General features: G+C 42.1%; 1 protein-coding gene across 1 annotated transcript in view; it reads right to left on the minus strand.

The window, feature by feature from the left end:
* Nucleotides 1-358: 358 nt before the first annotated feature.
* TBXA2R (thromboxane A2 receptor) overlaps nucleotides 359-19,055 on the minus strand; it is a 252,123-nt gene continuing 233,426 nt past the window's right edge. Inside the window, exon 3 of the mRNA XM_063914831.1 lies at nucleotides 359-1,528. Within this exon, the coding sequence (XP_063770901.1) occupies nucleotides 1,259-1,528 (270 nt within the window). The 3' untranslated portion in view covers nucleotides 359-1,258. The remainder of the gene's footprint in view (nucleotides 1,529-19,055) is intronic.

Genomic DNA, 19,055 nt, shown 5'->3' on the forward strand with positions numbered 1-19,055 from the left:
GCTTAGTCTAGGATTTTTATATTTAGTCAGCACATTTATTTTGCAGTAAATCAATATACAGGGTGGCCATAATCAAACTTCCCCTATCCAGAGCCATCTATTACCTGATCAAACAATCAGAATGTCACCAAATTTGGTAGAGAGACTAATTAGGACATGGGAAGTAGAATTCAGGAGAAAAAAAGTTTAGTGCAAAAAGTTGCTGGTAGTGGGAATGTGGCATGGTACAATGGGAAACAGGCATTGATGTACTTACTAAATATTAGCTCAAGACAGATCTGTATTGGGGAAGTTTAATCATGCTCACCCTGTATGTCATGTCTAAAAATGTGAAATCATGACACAGGAAAAAAGCAGCCCAGATATTCCCTTACTTTAATTAGCAACATTACAGCAAAAATAAAGGTCAAATGAACAATATTTTGGCGAAAATATAAGAAAATTTCATATAAATCAATGAGAAGGTTCAATGGAATTGTGGCTAGCACTTTGAAGGAAATATTTATCTTTTGCTGACAATTTACATCTTGATCACAGGACGAAGTCTGCAAATATCTTTCCAAAGTTAAATGAAATTTATAAGCATGGATTTGTAAAACAGGCACAATTTCATATATATATATATATATATATATATATATATATATATATATATACTGCAGATGCACCAGACTCTCTAGATTACTTTATAACCTTGCACCCCACTCTCCAAACGCTCAGCACACAATATTGCTGTTAGCTAAATCTATTAGTATGAAGAACATATTTTGAGCATATTTTTGTTTTTGAAACTGCAAATATGAGACTCGTAAAATAAACATTATGTCACAATATTGGTGCAGGCCGGGTTGACTAGGTTTCCCTGCTGCCAGACACAGGTGTGTTCCTTATGAGTGGAAATACAATACTTTTCTCTACCATTACTGGGATTAAAAAAGCCTGGACAGTAGCAGCTGCAGAACAGTTATAATTAATTTATGCATATTTTATAGCAAAAATTACCATAATACAACTCAGCTGTTTTTTTAAGACTTTGTGTTAGCATATATACTATACGTGTCTTGTATATTCAACACAATTCTTAATATTTTCAGATCAGATTTCATTTTGATAAACTGTCTAAGTTTTACAACAACGGGCCACAATACTTTGATTTTATAACACAGCGCCTACTTTTATAAATATTTGTCAAGACTGCTTTGCCCATGCATTTATGCAATACACTGAAGTGCAGAAGTAGTTGTCCACAGCATTTTGCTTAATTGATAACGGAGTCTTGCGTGTACTTGCGTCGTAAGGAAGCAGTAAGTGTTGGATATAATGACATAATCGATGGGCGGGAATTCAAGCTAGGGTAAATTCTCTTTAAGACTGCTCTTCTGAACAGGATATAAACCCAAGGATCCAGTATCTGGTTCCATGTTGCCACTCGGAGGAAAATTAGAAGAATTTTTTCTGTGTGTCTGGGAATCTCTTCATCTGTCAGTCCATCATTTGGTTGCTGAAGGACGGTATGTGCTATGAAACCCTGAACAAACACAAAACAGCAAAAATGAGTCTTTCTGTTAAAAAAAATTAATCAATAAAACAAAATCAACGAAAATGTAGTAAATGCAAATTATTGAGATTACTATTGTATAATGGGGGTAATTCTGAGTTGATCGCAGCAGGAACTTTGTTAGCAGTTGGGCAAAACCATGTGCACTGCAGGGGGGGCAGATATAACATGTGCAGAGAGAGTTAGATTTGGGTGGGTTATATTGTTTCTGTGGAGGGTAAATACTGGCTGCTTTATTTTTACACTGCAATTTAGATTTCAGATTGAACACACCCCACCCAAATCTAACTCTCTCTGCGCATGTTTTATCTGCCCCCCCCCCCCCCACCCCCCTGCAGTGCACATAGTTTTGCACAACTGCTAACAAGTTGCTGCTATGATCATCCCTATAATGGTGATGTAATTAAAGTAAAATATTTTTTAAGATAAAATGGCATATTGACAAGACAAAACAAACAATGATTTGGAATAAAACAACAAAGTTGTTAGAACGAATGAACCCCTGGTTGCTTTAAGATCTCTTCTATTAGAGTAGAACCCCCCCCCCCCAGTATGGCGACAAGGTAATAATGGTGGTTGCATTAAATGGCATATTAAAGCTAAGGATTAAATAGAGAATCTATTACACCTCTCTCATTGGTATAGCTGTTAATATCTCTGGATACTTGAGGTAATTGCCACAAAATACCAAAGACAAAAAGTTACCATTGTGTACTTGCCATGCACCAAACCCTACTCCATCTCTGCATGCCTATATTGTTTCATATAATGTCTCACTTTAACTCCAAAGTACAATCCCTTTTACTATTTATCTTGGCATACAGGGGCCTGATTCTGAGTTGCACACAATGCTGATATTGGTGCAAATGATTTTCAACTAGCATGTGTGTAAGTCGCAAAAAAAACCTACAGTGCATGCGCACCCCGCAGTACATACACACACACCCGGCACAGTAGCTATTTAGAGACAGGGTCTCGGAAAAGTACTAGAACTGTATTGGAAATTCCCGGGTGGTGACTGGGAGGTGGCTACTCAGGCACACAGAGAATTCAGATTAACAGAGCACATGGGACTACAGCCCCAGGCCTCCACATAAATATATATCACCATGACAGCATAAACATGACAAGTGGGCCATATCGTTGGTCAATAATCATAAATATTACAATTGCATTTCTATTTTTCTCACAAAATGAAACACATTTTCTTCTCTTAGATATTTAGGGAGAAATTGGGTCTAATAGTGTAGGATGTACACATCCACACAGGGGCATCACCAGAACTATGTGGACCCCATAGCAACATACTGAAGGGGACCCTGTTCCAATGCTTCTTGAGAGACACCTTTCTACAGCAGTTATTCATTTTGTGCCTCATAATAGTTCCCTGTTCATTTTCTAACCCATAGTAGTGTCCTAGTTGATATTATGCCCCATAGTAGTGCCCTTGTTTATTTTATGAACCATCGTATTTCCATAGTTTACATGATGTCACATTGTAGGGCTCCCAGTACACATTATGCCACACAGCATCCCCACTTTACATTATGACATACAGTAGTGTCCACAGTTCATATTATGCCACATTACAGTGCCCCCTGTTCATACTGTGCCACATTAGAGGCCCTCCAGTTCAAATTATGCCACGTTATAGTGCCCCAGTTCATATTATGTCACATCATAGTGCCTCCATTTCATATTATGCCACATTAAAGTGTCTCAGTTCTTATTATGTAACACTATAGTGCCCTCCACACAGTGGTGGAACTACCACCAGTGCAAGCTGTGCCTTGCACTGGGGCCCACCAGTGTCAAGGGGCCCAAAGCAGCGCAGCATGTAATGAGTCAAACTGACTCATTACATGCCGCTGTGTGCTGCGGGCCACCGCCGCCCGCAGCACACAGCGGCCCACCGAGGAGAGGAGCGTATCAGCCATGGGGAGGGGGGAAGGAGGAGGAGGGAGGGGGACTCGGGAGCCGCAGCAGCGCTATGTAATTGGTGGAGGCGCTGCTGCTGTCCCTCTCCTTCTCCATAGGCTGTCCTCCGTCGCTGTGAATGCTGGGATGCGCTTCCCTCATCACAGCGGTGGAGGACAGCCTATGGTGGAGAGGAACAGCAGCAGCGGCACATCCACCAATTACACTGCGCTGCTGCGGCTCCCGAGTCCCCCTCCATCCTTCTTTTTCTTCTCTGCCCGAGATCATCATCTGCCATCAAGCTGCACTGAGGAGCCTGACTGCCAGCAGAGACAGTAAGTATAATCTATTCTATCTATCTATCTATCTATCTATCTATCTATCTATCTATCTATCTATCTATCTATCTATAATCAGTCTGGCTGCAGTAATGTGTAAAAAAGGGGACGCTGTCTGCCGTAATGTGTAAAAAAGGGGACGCTGTCTGCCGTAATGTATAAAAAAGGGGATGCTGTCTGCCGTAATGTGTAAAAAGGGGATGCTGTCTGCCGTAATGTGTAAAAAGGGGGACGCTGTCTGCCATAATGTGTAAAAGGGGGACGCTGTCTGCCGTAATGTGTAAATAGGGGGACGCTGTCTGCCATAATGTGTAAAAGGGGGGACGCTGTCTGCCATAATGTGTAAAAAGGGGGACGCTGTCTGCCATTATGTATAAAAAAGGGGACGCTGTCTGCCGGAATGTGTATAAAGGGGGACGGTGTCTGCCATAATGTGTAAAAAAGCGGACGCTGTCTGCTGTAATGTGTAAAAAAGCGGATGCTATCTGCCATAATGTGTAAAAAGGACGCTGTCTGCCGTAATGTGAAAAAAAGGGGACATTGTCTGCCGTAACGTGTAAAAAGGGGAATCTGTCCGCCGTAATGTGTAAAAATGGCTCTACCTGGTGTAGTGGTGCTACTGTGCGTCATAATTTGAATAATGGAGACTACTGTGCACCGTTATATGAATTGGTATTATTATTTTGTGGCAACACCCCTTCCCCACGAAGCCACGGCCCTATATTTTTTTGCACGCCTACAGCGCGCACTGTTCCTGTTTTACATAGAGGGGGAGGGCACTGATGCCGTTTCTTGCACACAGCACTAAAATGTCTAGTTACGGCACTGTTATATTATATTATATTCACTGCTTGTAGGGGCAAACACAACTGTCAATTCTTCTTGAAACGGAGTCCATATTTTGGAAAAAGGGACTTTATTTTATCAAACAAATGTTGAGCTTGTGTAGCTTCATTGGAGTTAAGTCATTGTGGGAATCCACTAATTCCCTCGTCTAGTTTTCCAAATGATCTGTGCAGCTTCCCAAGCCCTGTACATCTTGTTTCAGTTGTGATATAGTGAACTTTAGATCAAACCTAGTATAGTTTAGAAGGTCTTCCAAGAGTTGTAACATTTTATGAACCATTGTATGTGTGTCTAGTATGGCGCTTAAGTAGAGGAATATTTCCTTAGGCTGTTAGTGGTAAGGTTGTGATGGAGTTTTCACTGGGTAAGAGGCACAGCGGGAACATTTACTTTGGTTATATAGGGACCATTTTGGTAAACTGCGCAGACATGTAAAGGAAGGTCAATAAAGGAAATAGCACTGGTGGCATGGGTTGGCAGTATAAACTTTAGTTCATCAACATTGATAGAGGAGACTGCTGAATTTAGTACAACACTGTCTCACTGCCTATGGGTGGGAATGTAATCCAAAACTTCTATGGAGAGATGGTGATATCAGAGAAGTAAATTAATAATAGAAGAATGTCTCCTCTATCTATTCCATTTCTGACGATCCTGATTACCATTGCTAGGAAGGTAGTTCTACAGAAGTGGATCTCTAAACAATCCCCTCTACTGAGCACTGTTACTCAAGAAATACTCTCCATTCTTTATTTTGAGAGACATTTTGTCTCCTGGACAGGAATGCTTCAAGGCAGGATACTGGATCAGACACAGGCAAAGCCACAGGACTCCTGGACAGGAATGCTTCAAGGCAGGAAGCAGCTAGACAGAAGCTATCACCGGCGTCTGTGTAATGCACTGAGACAGAATATAACAAGGATTTCTTCCAATCACAGCAGGGACCCTAATTAATTATGTCGTGCAGCTGCCCTGCTGCACGACTCCAAACTGACAGGTGCAATCAACAGACAGGTGAGGCTAAACACATGGAAACAGGCTGCAATTACACAGACTCCCCACCGGCGGCCAACAAGAGTCTTTCAAAACCAGAGCAAAGGAAATCCTGGCTTGTAAGAGAACTATAACATAAAATACATAAACGGAAGGCAAACAGGAATGAACCACTACTTGTGGTTCATAACACATTTAGCCATAATGGATATAGAAAAAGGAGTGAGTACATTTCATAAACGTTGGCGTTTTTATTTGGAATTTCTGCCAAATCCGCAATCAGATTCTATAAGGAAGGTTTGTGAAAATACATCCTGGTCTATGCTGTTTGCTCTGTCCTAATTACGTTTTATTATTGGATGTCTGCATGTTTTTCCTAAGAGTGTTTGGGGTTTTATGGAGATTTGGTTTCTTCAGGTGATACAGCATGATGACTGCCCTTCTTCTCCCTTCCCCCTTCTACTCTTCTCTATTCTTTCTTTTCCTCTCTCTTTCTATTCCCTCTTCCCAGGTTATCTGTCCTCGGGACTCTTTATTTGGTTTTGTATATCTCTTTATACTGTTTATTTAACGTTGTTTCTTTTGATGAAAGAGGAAAATGAAGAAGTCACTTATTTGTGAATAATGCCTTGAATATTTGTATTGTACCTATTGACTTGTCTGATTCTACTTTGTACTGATGACAAGGATTTTCATTCTGTTATATCTTTGTATGCTCTGCATTATTGTAGATATTTCCGCTTTATGACTTCTTCAGAACAATTTTTTATTTTTTTAAATAGAAGAATGGCCAGCTGTTAAAAAAGAATTTCCATCTTGTGTGTGTAGGGCTAATGTTGTAGCAGATAAAGCCAGCAAATGACAGTATCACAGTAACAGAGCTCTTGTCTTTACTGTGACCTTGCCTCAAGTAGTCAGTGGCATGCATTACCACAGGGGTCTCATATCCACCCTCCAGGCTGAGAGATGCAGATGCCCTCAAACAAGCCACCCCCCAAACACTGTTTTTGTTTTAGTGTTTTTTTCTAATCACATGGACACATGCAAAAACATATGACAGTTATCTACTCTCCTGCTTCTAAGATAAGCAGTTTGAGAGTCATATGAAGAGGTTTCAAACCTTGGAGAGAGATAAAGTGTAAAGAGATAAAGCAGGGCTCGCCAAACTGGTCCTCAAGATCTATCAAAAAGTTAATGTTTTCCAGGCCTCCTGGAGATCTGTAGAATTGTCAGTTAGGAATGAATGCAGCACATCTTAATTAGTAATGACTACACCTGTGCACCAGCTAGGTGGTCTGGAAAATGTGAACTGTTGGTTGATCTTGAGGACTGGTTTGGCCAGCACTGAGATAAAGTAACAACCAATCAGCTCCTGTCATCATTTTAAACACAGTCTGTAAAATTGCAGTTAGAAGCTTAATAGCTATCACTTTAAATCTTTCCATGGCTTGATACATATCCCCTATAGTAGGAACGCTCATAGAACTCAATACACCGTGTTCCAAGGAATAACAGCCAAAGAAATCCAGAAATAAATATACTAAAAATTAAATTATTCTACCACATATAAAATCATTGTAACCATATATATAACATTTGCCTTTTTACAGGTTCAGCTCTAGTCAAATGACTATTAGCTATATGCTTTTACTGTTATATAGAACAGGGCACACTTGTAACACTGTGTAACAATTATATTCAACACTTTGATAAAAATGAGTAACAATGTATATACAGTAAAACAGCAGCTTAGAAAGCCAAGTCCAATGTAAGCAGTGAAAGTGCTGCTGGTGGACTCCGCCCACGGTGCCGATAGCAAGCTCCAGGTGGACAATTCAGCTACCGGCCACACCGTGCAGATACCGCTACCAAAGCTGTCTCAAGCGTCGCAATGGAGATGGGGAGCTAATATAAATGAATATATATGAATATAAAATACATAAAGTAGGGCCTGAATTCTCTAACAGGTTCTAGCTTGGTCAGTGACTGTAGCTGACAACCTTTGCGGGATCTCATATCCACCACTCCATTCAGCTTCTATAACAGTCTACTGGCGAGTGCGGCCCATACGCCGCCAGCATTAGCAGCACCGTGATACCTGTGCCACTGACATTCATAGCGCGGCTGCAGCGGTGAGAGAAAGATACACTGCCGTGTGGAAACACATACCGCCAGCAGCACTTTCACTGCTTACATCGATATTATATCGGCAGTGGCAAGTATAAAGATACATCATCGTGTGGAGACCCCACACGTAATCCATCACGGTCCTTCTAAATACCGGAATTAACGGCGCCTTTATTACCAGCATAACACCGCGCATCCACCTGGGCTTGGGGGTACAGTTACTAAGCAGTGATAAGAGCGGAGAAGTGAGCCAGTGGAGAAGTTGCCCATGGCAACCAATCAGCACTGAAGTACCATCTATAATTTGCATACTATAAAATGATACAGAGCTGCTGATTGGGTGATGGGGAAATTTCTCCACTGGCTCACATCTCTGTTCTTATCACTGCTTAGTAAATGTAACCCTTAGTCACTATACTTAGCTACTTCAAAAAAATAACAGCACACTAACAGTTAATCTGTTTGCATTCCAGCGGCTTTTTAGTCACCACGAGCTTAAGTATTCCGGGGACACCCGGCACTCTCCATTTGGTCTTTATTGACATTGGTCAGTTATATAGTTACATTGGACTTGGCTTTCTAAGCTGCTGTTTTACTCTATATACATTGTTACTCATTTTTATCAAAGTGTTGAATATAATTGTTACACAGTGTTACCAGTGTGCCCTGTTCTATATAACAGTAAAAGCATATAGCTAATAGTTATTTGACTAGAGCTGAACCTGTATAAAGGCAAATGTTATATATATGGTTACAATGATTTTATATGTGGTAGAATAAATTAATTTTTAGTATATTTATTTCTGGATTTCTTTGGCTGTTATTCCTTGGAACACAGTGTATTGAGTTCTATGAGTGCCTCTATTATCATCTTTTTCCTTTATTGTACAAATTAGGAGCTTTACACAACTCCTATATAGAGGCGAACGTGGACCACACACTGTCCCCCAGTTAATTGGCCACTTAGTGTGAGTTAAATTGTTTCTGTTTTTTGTTCATTAGACACATGCACTGCAAAAAATAGTGCTTTTGTTGATATCCCCTATAGTGTTTAAAAAAAACCATTTTTTTTAAGTAGTCCTCACAAAGGACAATCCTGCTATTCAGCCTGAGTGCAAAGAGACAGATTGCTAGATGCATCATCTCTTGAAAAGTGATAAAATGGAGAAAGAAAAAGTGCCAGCCAATCAGGTCCTAACTGACATGTCACAGGCTGTGTTTGAAAAATGGCAGGAGCTGATTGGCTAGTACTTTTTCACACTCCATTTTATCACTTTCCAAGCGATGTTGCATCTAACCAAGAATTATTGTCAAATGATGGCAAATTGAATAAGATACATCTATTTGGAATTGGGTCAAGCCAGTGAAACCCTTCTGGTTTACATTGGGGCCTGTCAGTACATTTTGAGGAGACCGTTCTGATCCTGGGGCAAATTCAGTAAGGATTGCAAAAATTACAAATTATCAAAAATTGCGAAAGCACGCCCAAACTGAAAAACTGCAATACTAATTTAATTTAACAAAAAGAAGGTGGCCTTGTGAAATGTGCAAATATTGTGAAAACCATCCTAATAATCGCAATTTTTGCGTACATATTACAAATGTATGCAATTTTTGCGTACATGTTTCTGATGTTGCATTTTTTGCTATCAACAGTGTTTTTCCCTTAAAAATTGCACAACCTACTTTCCTGCACCCAAATTAAAGAAACTACTCAACAATTGTAAATCAATTCAATCATCACTTAATTGGTCAAATGATCTTGTGGTAATTTAGCAATTATTATCTTAAAGACACCATAGTGTTTTTCTTCAAACATTGACTAAAGCCCATAACTGTGTTCAAATATATTCAACTAGAGAGAATGTGAATTCTAGCATCTAAACCCTACACAACAGCAATTATTGTTATATGTTTTAACAAACACACTTTTTTTGGAGTCAAAATATTTTAATTCGGAAACAACAGTAACATGTTTTAAAAAAAAACAAAAAAATAGTGGGTTTTTTTATTGTGAAGTGGTCAAACATTACATATTATTGTTTCTTTGTTTTTATTTACATACCGTTAAGGAATTATGTGTAAATATTTGTTTCAATAAGAATACAAATGGAGCAGAATTTGCAAAACTTGAAAATAAAAAGATGGTGTTGCTGTTCTTCAACATATGTTTATGTGTGTAGCGCACAAATAAAATGTAAAAAATAAAAAATGTATGTGGGTATGTTTTGTTTAACAAAAAAATATTGGTTGTTTAAAAAAAATGTTAGGAAGCTAAATGTCATTCAGCAGATACTACTAAGCAAAATGCTTGTAAAGGTTATTTTACATTTGCTTCTATCAAATAGTGTGGTTGTCAAACCTCGATTATTAGTAAGTGTAAACACAAATCGGTTAGTAACATATATTTTCACAATCAACATGTGTTACAGAGTTAAGGGCCCTATACACTTAAAGATTATCTGTCCAATCTGGGTAATTGGAAAGAAAATCTGGCCATGTCTGGGAGCAAATGACAATCAACCATTTGCTCCCAAAATTCAGAAAATGGACAGAAATGGCTGTTAAGATCAATTGGTTAATGAAACAAACTTAACCAATTAATCTGACAGTCCATTTTTGTCTGTTTTCTAGTGTTTGAGAGCAAATGGTCAATTGTCATTTACTCCCAGACATTGCCAGATTTTCTTTCCAATCAGCCAGATTGGACAGATAATCTTTAAGTGTGTAGGGCCCTTAAAACAATACCTTACATGTTTCTAAGGGGCCCTATACACTAGCCGATCCGCCGCCGAGCTGCCCGACGGCGGATACGGCCGGCGAGCGACCCGGCGGCGGGGAGGCAGTGACGGGGGGAGTGAAGTTTCTTCACTCCCCCCGTCACGCGGCTGCATTGAAGTGCAGGCAAATATGGACGAGATCGTCCATATTGGCCTGCATGCACAGCCGACGGGAGACCAGCGATGAACGAGCGCGGGGACGCGCATCGTTCATCGCTGGAGCCTCCACACTGAAAGATATGAACGAGTTCTCGTTCATTTATGAACGAGATCGTTCATATCTTTCCAAAAATCGGCCAGTGTGTAGGGCCTATAAGTTCCAATACAAATGAATGAAGTGTGTTGTGGTCTGAGGTGTGAGCTTCTTCAGCTGGGTGTAATGTAGCAATGATTGCAGTATACATGCAGGCTAAACTGAGGTCAGCTTGTGCAATTTTTAAGGAAGACCTGTAGTCACTCAGAATCTGCACATCAGAAATGTGCGATCTGTTGTAAAAAATTGTGAATGCACCGCACACCGACAATCAGCATACGCCCACAACACGCCCCGCAACACGCCCCTGATCGTAGTTTTTGCGAGTCCAGCCCTTTAATACCCCCTACACGCCTACTTTTCGTAGTGCATATGCAGTTTTTGCTAAGTCTCAGAAAAAATTATTCTCAGTTGCAGAATTTGTGTTTTTACGCTTTTTTTGCTAATTTTGCTGATTTGCGATCCTTGCTGAATTAGGTCCCATATTTCTAATAATGAGCAAATTGATTATGTAGAAATCCATTTCATGCCTCTTGCTTATTTGGGAGCCTAACTAGAAAAACATAGGAGCGCAATATCATAAAATGACAGTTTTAATGAACACATTAATAATGTACATGAAAGATAATAAAATTAGTGATGTGCACCGGACATTTTTCGGGTTTTGTGTTTTGGTTTTGGATTCGGTTCCGCGGCCGTGTTTTGGATTCGGACGCGTTTTGTCAAAACCTCCCTGAAAATTTTTTGTCGGATTCGGGTGTGTTTTGGATTCGGGTGTTTTTTTACAAAACCCCCTCAAAAACAGCTTAAATCATAGAATTTGGGGGTCATTTTGATCCCATAGTATTATTAACCTCAATAACCATAATTTCCACTCATTTCCAGTCTATTCTGAACACCTCACACCTCACAATATTATTTTTAGTCCTAAAATTTGCACCAAGGTCGCTGGATGACTAAGCTAAGTGACCCAAGTGGCCGGCACAAACACCTGGCCCATCTAGGAGTGGCACTGCAGTGTCAGACAGGATGGCACTTCAAAAAATAGTCCCCAAACAGCACATGATGCAAAGAAAAAAAGAGGTGCACCAAGGTCGCTGGATGGCTACGCTAAGCGACCCAAGTGGCCGACACAAACACCTGGCCCATCTAGGAGTGGCACTGCAGTGTCAGACAGGATGGCAGATTAAAAAAATAGTCCCCAAACAGCACATGATGCAAAGAAAAAAAGAGGCGCAATGAGGTAGCTGTGTGACTAAGCTAAGCGACCCAAGTGGCTGACACAAACACCTGACCCATCTAGGAGTGGCACTGCAGTGTCAGACAGGATGGCAGATTAAAAAAATAGTCCCCAAACAGCACACGATGCAAAGAAAAAAGAGGCGCAATAAGGTAGCTGTGTGACTAAACTAAGCGACCCAAGTGGCCGACACAAACACCTGGCCCATCTAGGAGTGGCACTGCAGTGTCAGACAGGATGGCACTTCAAAAAAAATAGTCCCCAAACAGCACATGATGCAAAGAAAAAAAGAGGCGCAATGAGGTAGCTGTGTGACTAAGCTAAGCGACCCAAGTGGCCGACACAAACACCTGGCCCATCTAGGAGTGGCACTGCAGTGTCAGACAGGATGGCACTTCAAAAAATAGTCCCCAAACAGCACATGATGCAAAGAAAAAAAGAGGTGCACCAAGGTCGCTGTGTGGCTAAATTAAGCGACCCAAGTGGTCGACACAAACACCTGGCCCATCTAGGAGTGGCACTGCAGTGTCAGACAGGATGGCAGATTAAAAAATAGTCCCCAAACAGCACATGATGCAAAGAAAAAAAGAGGCGCAATGAGGTAGCTGTGTGACTAAGCTAAGTGACCCAAGTGGCCGACACAAACACCTGGCCCATCTAGGAGTGGCACTGCAGTGTCAGACAGGATGGCACTTCAAAAAATAGTCCCCAAACAGCACATGATGCAAAGAAAAAAAGAGGCGCAACGAGATAGCTGTGTGACTAAGCTAAGCGACCCAAGTGGCCGACACAAACACCTGGCCCATCTAGGAGTGGCACTGCAGTGTCATACAGGATGGCAGATTAAAAAAAATAGTCCCCAAACAGCACATGATGCAAAGAAAAAAAGAGGCGCAATGAGGTAGCTGTGTGACTAAGCTAAGCGACCCGAGTGGCCGACACAAACACCTGGCCCATCTAGGAGTGGCACTGCAGTGTCAGACAGGATGGCACTTCAAAAAAATAGTCCCCAAACAGCACGTGATGCAAAGAAAAAAAGAGGCACAATGAGGTAGCTATGTGACTAAGCTAAGCGACCCAAGTGGCCGACACAAACACCTGGCCCATCTAGGAGTGGCACTGCAGTGTCAGACAGGATGGCACTTCAAAAAATAGTCCCCAAACAGCACATGATGCAAAGAAAAAAAGAGGTGCACCAAGGTAGCTGTGTGGCTAAGCTAAGCGACCCAAGTGGTCGACACAAACACCTGGCCCATCTAGGAGTGGCACTGCAGTGTCAGACAGGATCGCAGATTAAAAAATAGTCCCCAAACAGAACATGATGCAAAGAAAAATGAAAGAAAAAAGAGGTGCAAGATGGAATTGTCCTTGGGCCCTCCCACCCACCCTTATGTTGTATAAACAGGACATGCACACTTTAACAAACCCATCATTTCAGCGACAAGGTCTACCACACGACTGTGACTGAAATGACTGGTTGGTTTGGGCCCCCACCAAAAAAGAAGCAATCAATCTCTCCTTGCACAAACTGGCTCTACAGAGGCAAGATTTCCACCTCCTCCTCAACGTCCGATTCCTCACCCCTTTCACTGTGTACATCCCCGTCCTCACAGATTATTAATTCGTCCCCACTGGAATCCACCATCTCAGGTCCCTGGGTACTTTCAGGAGGCAATTGCTGGTGAATGTCTCCACGGAGGAATTGATTATAATTCATTTTGATGAACATCATCTTCTCCACATTTTCTGGAAGTAACCTCGTACGCCGATTGCTGACAAGGTGAGCGGCTGCACTAAACACTCTTTCGGAGTACACACTGGAGGGGGGGCAACTTAGGTAAAATAAAGCCAGTTTCTGCAAGGGCCTCCAAATTGCCTCTTTTTCCTGCCAGTATACGTACGGACTGTCTGACGTGCCTACTTGGATGCGGTCACTCATATAATCCTCCACCATTCTTTCAATGGTGACAGAATCATATGCAGTGACAGTAGACGACATGTCAGTAATCGTTGGCAGGTCCTTTAGTCCGGACCAGATGTCAGCACTCGCTCCAGACTGCCCTGCATCACCTCCAGCGGGTGGGCTCGGAATTCTTAGCCTTTTCCTCGCAGCCCCAGTTGCGGGAGAATGTGAAGGAGGAGCTGTTGACGGGTCACGTTCCGCTTGACTTGACAATTTTCTCACCAGCAGGTCTTTTAACCTCTGCAGACTTGTGTCTGCCAGAAAGAGAGATACAACGTAGGTTTTAAATCTAGGATCGAGCACGGTGGTCAAAATGTAGTGCTCTGATTTCAACAGATTGACCACCCGTGAATCCTGGTTAAGCGAATTAAGGGCTCCATCCACAAGTCCCACATGCCTAGCGGAATCGCTCACTCTGTTTTAGCTCCTCCTTTAATCTCTCCAGCTTCTTCTGCAAAAGCCTGATGAGGGGAATGACCTGACTCAGGCTGGCAGTGTCTGAACTGACTTCACGTGTGGCAAGTTCAAAGGGTTGCAGAACCTTGCACAACGTTGAAATCATTCTCCACTGCGCTTGAGATTAGGTGCATTCCCCCTCCTTTGCCTAAATCATAGGTAGCTGTATAGGCCTGAATGGCCTTTTGCTGCTCCTCCATCCTCTGAAGCATATAGAGCAGAGCTGGCCAAACCAGTCCTCGAGATCTACCAACAGTTCACATTTTCCAGACCACCTAGCTTGTGCACAGGTGTAGTCATTACTAATTAAGATGTGCTGCATTTATTCCTACTTGACAATTCTACAGATCTCCAGGAGGCCTGGAAAACATGAACTGTTGGTAGATCTCGAGGACCGGTTTGGCCAGCCCTGATATAGAGGGTTGAATTTCACCTCGTTACCACCTCTTGCTTCAGATGATGGCAGGGCAGGTTCAGGAGTGTTTGCTGGTGCTCCAGTCTTCGGCACGCGGTGGCTGAATGCCGAAAGTGGCCCGCAATTCTACGGGCCACCGACAGCATCTCTTGCACGCCCCTGTCGTTTTTTAAATAATTCTGCACCACCAAATTCAATGTATGTGCAAAACATGGGACGTGCTGGAATTTGCCCACATGTAATGCACGCACAATATTGGTGGCGTTGTCCGATGTCACAAATCCCCAGGAGAGTCCATTTGGGGTAAGCCATTCTGCGATGATGTTCCTCAGTTTCCGTAAGAGGTTGTCAGCTGTGTGCCTCTTATGAAAAGCGTTGATACAAAGCGTAGCCTGCCTAGGAACGAGTTGGCGTTTGTGAGATGCTGCTACTGGTGCTGCCGCTGCTGTTCTTGCTGCGGGAGGCAATACATCTACCCAGTGGGCTGTCACAGTCATATAGTCCTGAGTCTGCCCTGTTCCACTTGTCCACATGTCCGTGGTTAAGTGGACATTGGGTACAACTGCATTTTTTAGGACACTGGTGACTCTTTTTCTGACGTCTGTGTACATTTTCGGTATCGCCTGCCTAGAGAAATGGAACCTAGATGGTATTTGGTACCGGGGACACAGTACCTCAATCAATTCTCTAGTTCCCTGTGAATTAACGGCAGATACTGGAAACACGTTTTTCACCACCCAGGCTGCCAAGGCCTGAGTTATCCGCTTTGCAGCAGGATGACTGCTGTGATATTTCATCTTCCTCGCAAAGGACTGTTGGACAGTCAATTGCTTACTGGAAGTAGTACAAGTGGTCTTCCGACTTCCCCTCTGGGATGATGATCGACTCCCAGCAGCAACAACAGCAGCGCCAGCAGCAGTAGGCGTTACACTCAAGGATGCATCGGAGGAATCCCAGGCAGGAGAGGACTCGTCAGACTTGACAGTGACATGGCCTGCAGGACTATTGGCTTTCCTTTCTAAGGAGGAAATTGACACTGAGGGAGTTGGTGGTGTGGTTTGCAGGAGCTTGGTTACAAGAGGAAGGGATTTAGTTGGCAGTGGACTGCTCCCGCTGTCACCCAAAGTTTTTGAACTTGTCAATGACGTATGAATTATGCACTGTCCTACTACTATATATATACTGCACACAAAAACTTAAATGCACCACAGGTATGGATGGATAGTATAATTGACGACACAGAGGTAGGTAGAGCAGTTGCCTACTGTACCGTACTGCTATATATTATATACTGGTGGTCATCAAAATTATGCACTGTCCTACTACTGTATATATATACTGCTTACAAAAACTTAAATGCACCACACGTATGGATGGATAGTATACTTGACGACACAGAGGTAGGTAGAGCAGTGGCCTACTGTATCGTACTGCTACATATTATATACTGGTGGTCAGCAAAATTATGCACTGTCCTACTACTATATATATACTGCGCACAAAAACTTAAATGCACCACAGGTATGGATGGATAGTATAATTGATGACACAGAGGTAGGTAGAGCAGTGGACTACTGTACCGTACTGCTATATATTATATACTGGTGGTCAGCAAAATGATGCACTGTCCTACTACTATATATATACTGCACACAAAAACTTAAATGCACCACAGGTATGGATGGATAGTATAATTGACGACACAGAGGTAGGTAGAGCAGTGGCCTACTGTACCGTACTGCTATATATTATATACTGGTGGTCAGCAAAATTATGCACTGTCCTACTACTATATATATACTGCGCACAAAAACTTAAATGCACCACAGGTATGGATGGATAGTATACTTGATGACATAGAGGTAGGTAGAGCAGTGGACTACTGTACCGTACTGCTATATATTATATACTGGTGGTCAGCAAAATTATGCACTGTCCTACTACTGTATATATATACTGCGCACAAAAACTTAAATGCACCACAGGTATGGATGGATAGTATAATTGATGACACAGAGGTAGGTAGAGCAGTGGACTACTGTACCGTACTGCTATATATTATATACTGGTGGTCAGCAAAATGATGCACTGTCCTACTACTATATATATACTGCACACAAAAACTTAAATGCACCACAGGTATGGATGGATAGTATAATTGACGACACAGAGGTAGGTAGAGCAGTGGCCTACTGTACCGTACTGCTATATATTATATACTGGTGGTCAGCAAAATTATGCACTGTCCTACTACTATATATATACTGCGCACAAAAACTTAAATGCACCACAGGTATGGATGGATAGTATACTTGATGACATAGAGGTAGGTAGAGCAGTGGACTACTGTACCGTACTGCTATATATTATATACTGGTGGTCAGCAAAATTATGCACTGTCCTACTACTGTATATATATATACTGCGCACAAAAACTTAAATGCACCACAGGGATGGATAGTATACTTGACGACACAGAGGTAGGTAGAGCAGTGGACTACTGTACCGTACTGCTATATATTATATACTGGTGGTCAGCAAAATTATGCACTGTCCTACTACTGTATATGTATATTGCGCACAAAAACTTAAATACACCACAGGTATGGATGGATAGTATACTTGACGACACAGAGGTAGGTAGAGCAGTGGCCTACTGTACCATACTGCTATATATTAAATATTGGTGGTCAGCAAAATTATGCACTGTCCTCCTACTATGTATATACTGCGCACAAAAACTTAAATGCACCACAGGTATGGATGGATAGTATACTTGACGACACAGAGGTAGGAAGAGCAGTGGCCTACTGTACCGTACTGCTATATATTATATACTGGTGGTCAGCAAAATTATGCACTGTCCTACTACAATATATATACTGCGCACAAAAACTTAAATGCACCACAGGTATGGATTGATAGTATACTTGACGACACAGAGGTAGGTAGAGCAGTGGACTACTGTACCGTACTGATATAATTCTGGTGGTCACTGGTCAGCAAAATTCTGCACTGTCCTCCTACTATATACTACAATGCAGCACAGATATGGAGCGTTTTTCAGGCAGAGAACGTATAATACTGGTGGTCACTGGTCAGCAAAACTCTGCACTGTCCTCCTACTATATAATACTGGTGGTCCCCACAATAAAGCACACTGAGCACAGATATTTGCAGCACACTGAGCACAGATATGGAGCTTTTTTCAGGCAGAGAACGTAGATATTTGCAGCACACTGAGCACAGATATTTGCAGCACACTGAGCACAGATATTTGCAGCACACTGTACACAAAAACTGAGAGAACGCCAGCCATGTCCTCTCACGATCATCTCCATTGCACGAGTTAAAAATGGCGGCGATGCACGGCTCCTTATATAAAATACGAATCTCGCGAGAATCCGATAGCGGGATGATGACGTTCGGGCGCGCTCGGGTTAACTGAGCAAGGCGGGAGGATCCGAGTCTGCTCGAAACCGTGCAAAAATGGGTGAAGTTCGGGTGGGTTACGGATCCCGAGGAACCAAACCCGCTCATCACTAAATAAAATACAATAAAACAAGAAAAAATATATATAAAATAATATATAAAAATTTAAAATAAAAATTAATGCAATAATCTATTTTTGTGGTATAATATATGCTGTTTACCCCCGGGGTTTCTGTAAAGCTTAAAAACAAAGTTCCTCGGTAAAGCACCTTTGTTATTTTGTAAAAGAACTTGATACAATGTATTTTAAATAGAGTCCGAATTGGCACCACTCCAGGGAGCATTCTTCCTGTAGTGCAAGCTTGCTGAAAAAGAAGATGATGTGAGTACTCCCAGTTAGGGTGATTTTGTAGTGACTGTCTGAGAGAACCTTTAACCCGTTGTAGGTAGGTAAGCCTGTTGATTCCTTTATATATCCATCCCAGGATTGAAATAGTTAGGGCACTTTTAAATGTGCTATTGGATTTAGTTATTCCAGCAGCAGGGCTGCCAACAGGGGGAAACTGCAGGGATTGGAGTACCAGGCCCTTACATAGAGGGGGGCCCACCCCTGTCTCCTATCACCGATACCTGGAGAGCTGCACCAGGCTGTGCAACAACAGCAGGCTGATGCAGAGGGTGGACTTCTTCAAACAAGCCTTCCCTGCACATCAGCTACAGTATCTGTTAATCATTCC

Source organism: Pseudophryne corroboree, chromosome 1 (assembly GCF_028390025.1).
Source record: "Pseudophryne corroboree isolate aPseCor3 chromosome 1, aPseCor3.hap2, whole genome shotgun sequence".
Lineage (NCBI taxonomy): Eukaryota > Metazoa > Chordata > Amphibia > Anura > Myobatrachidae > Pseudophryne > Pseudophryne corroboree.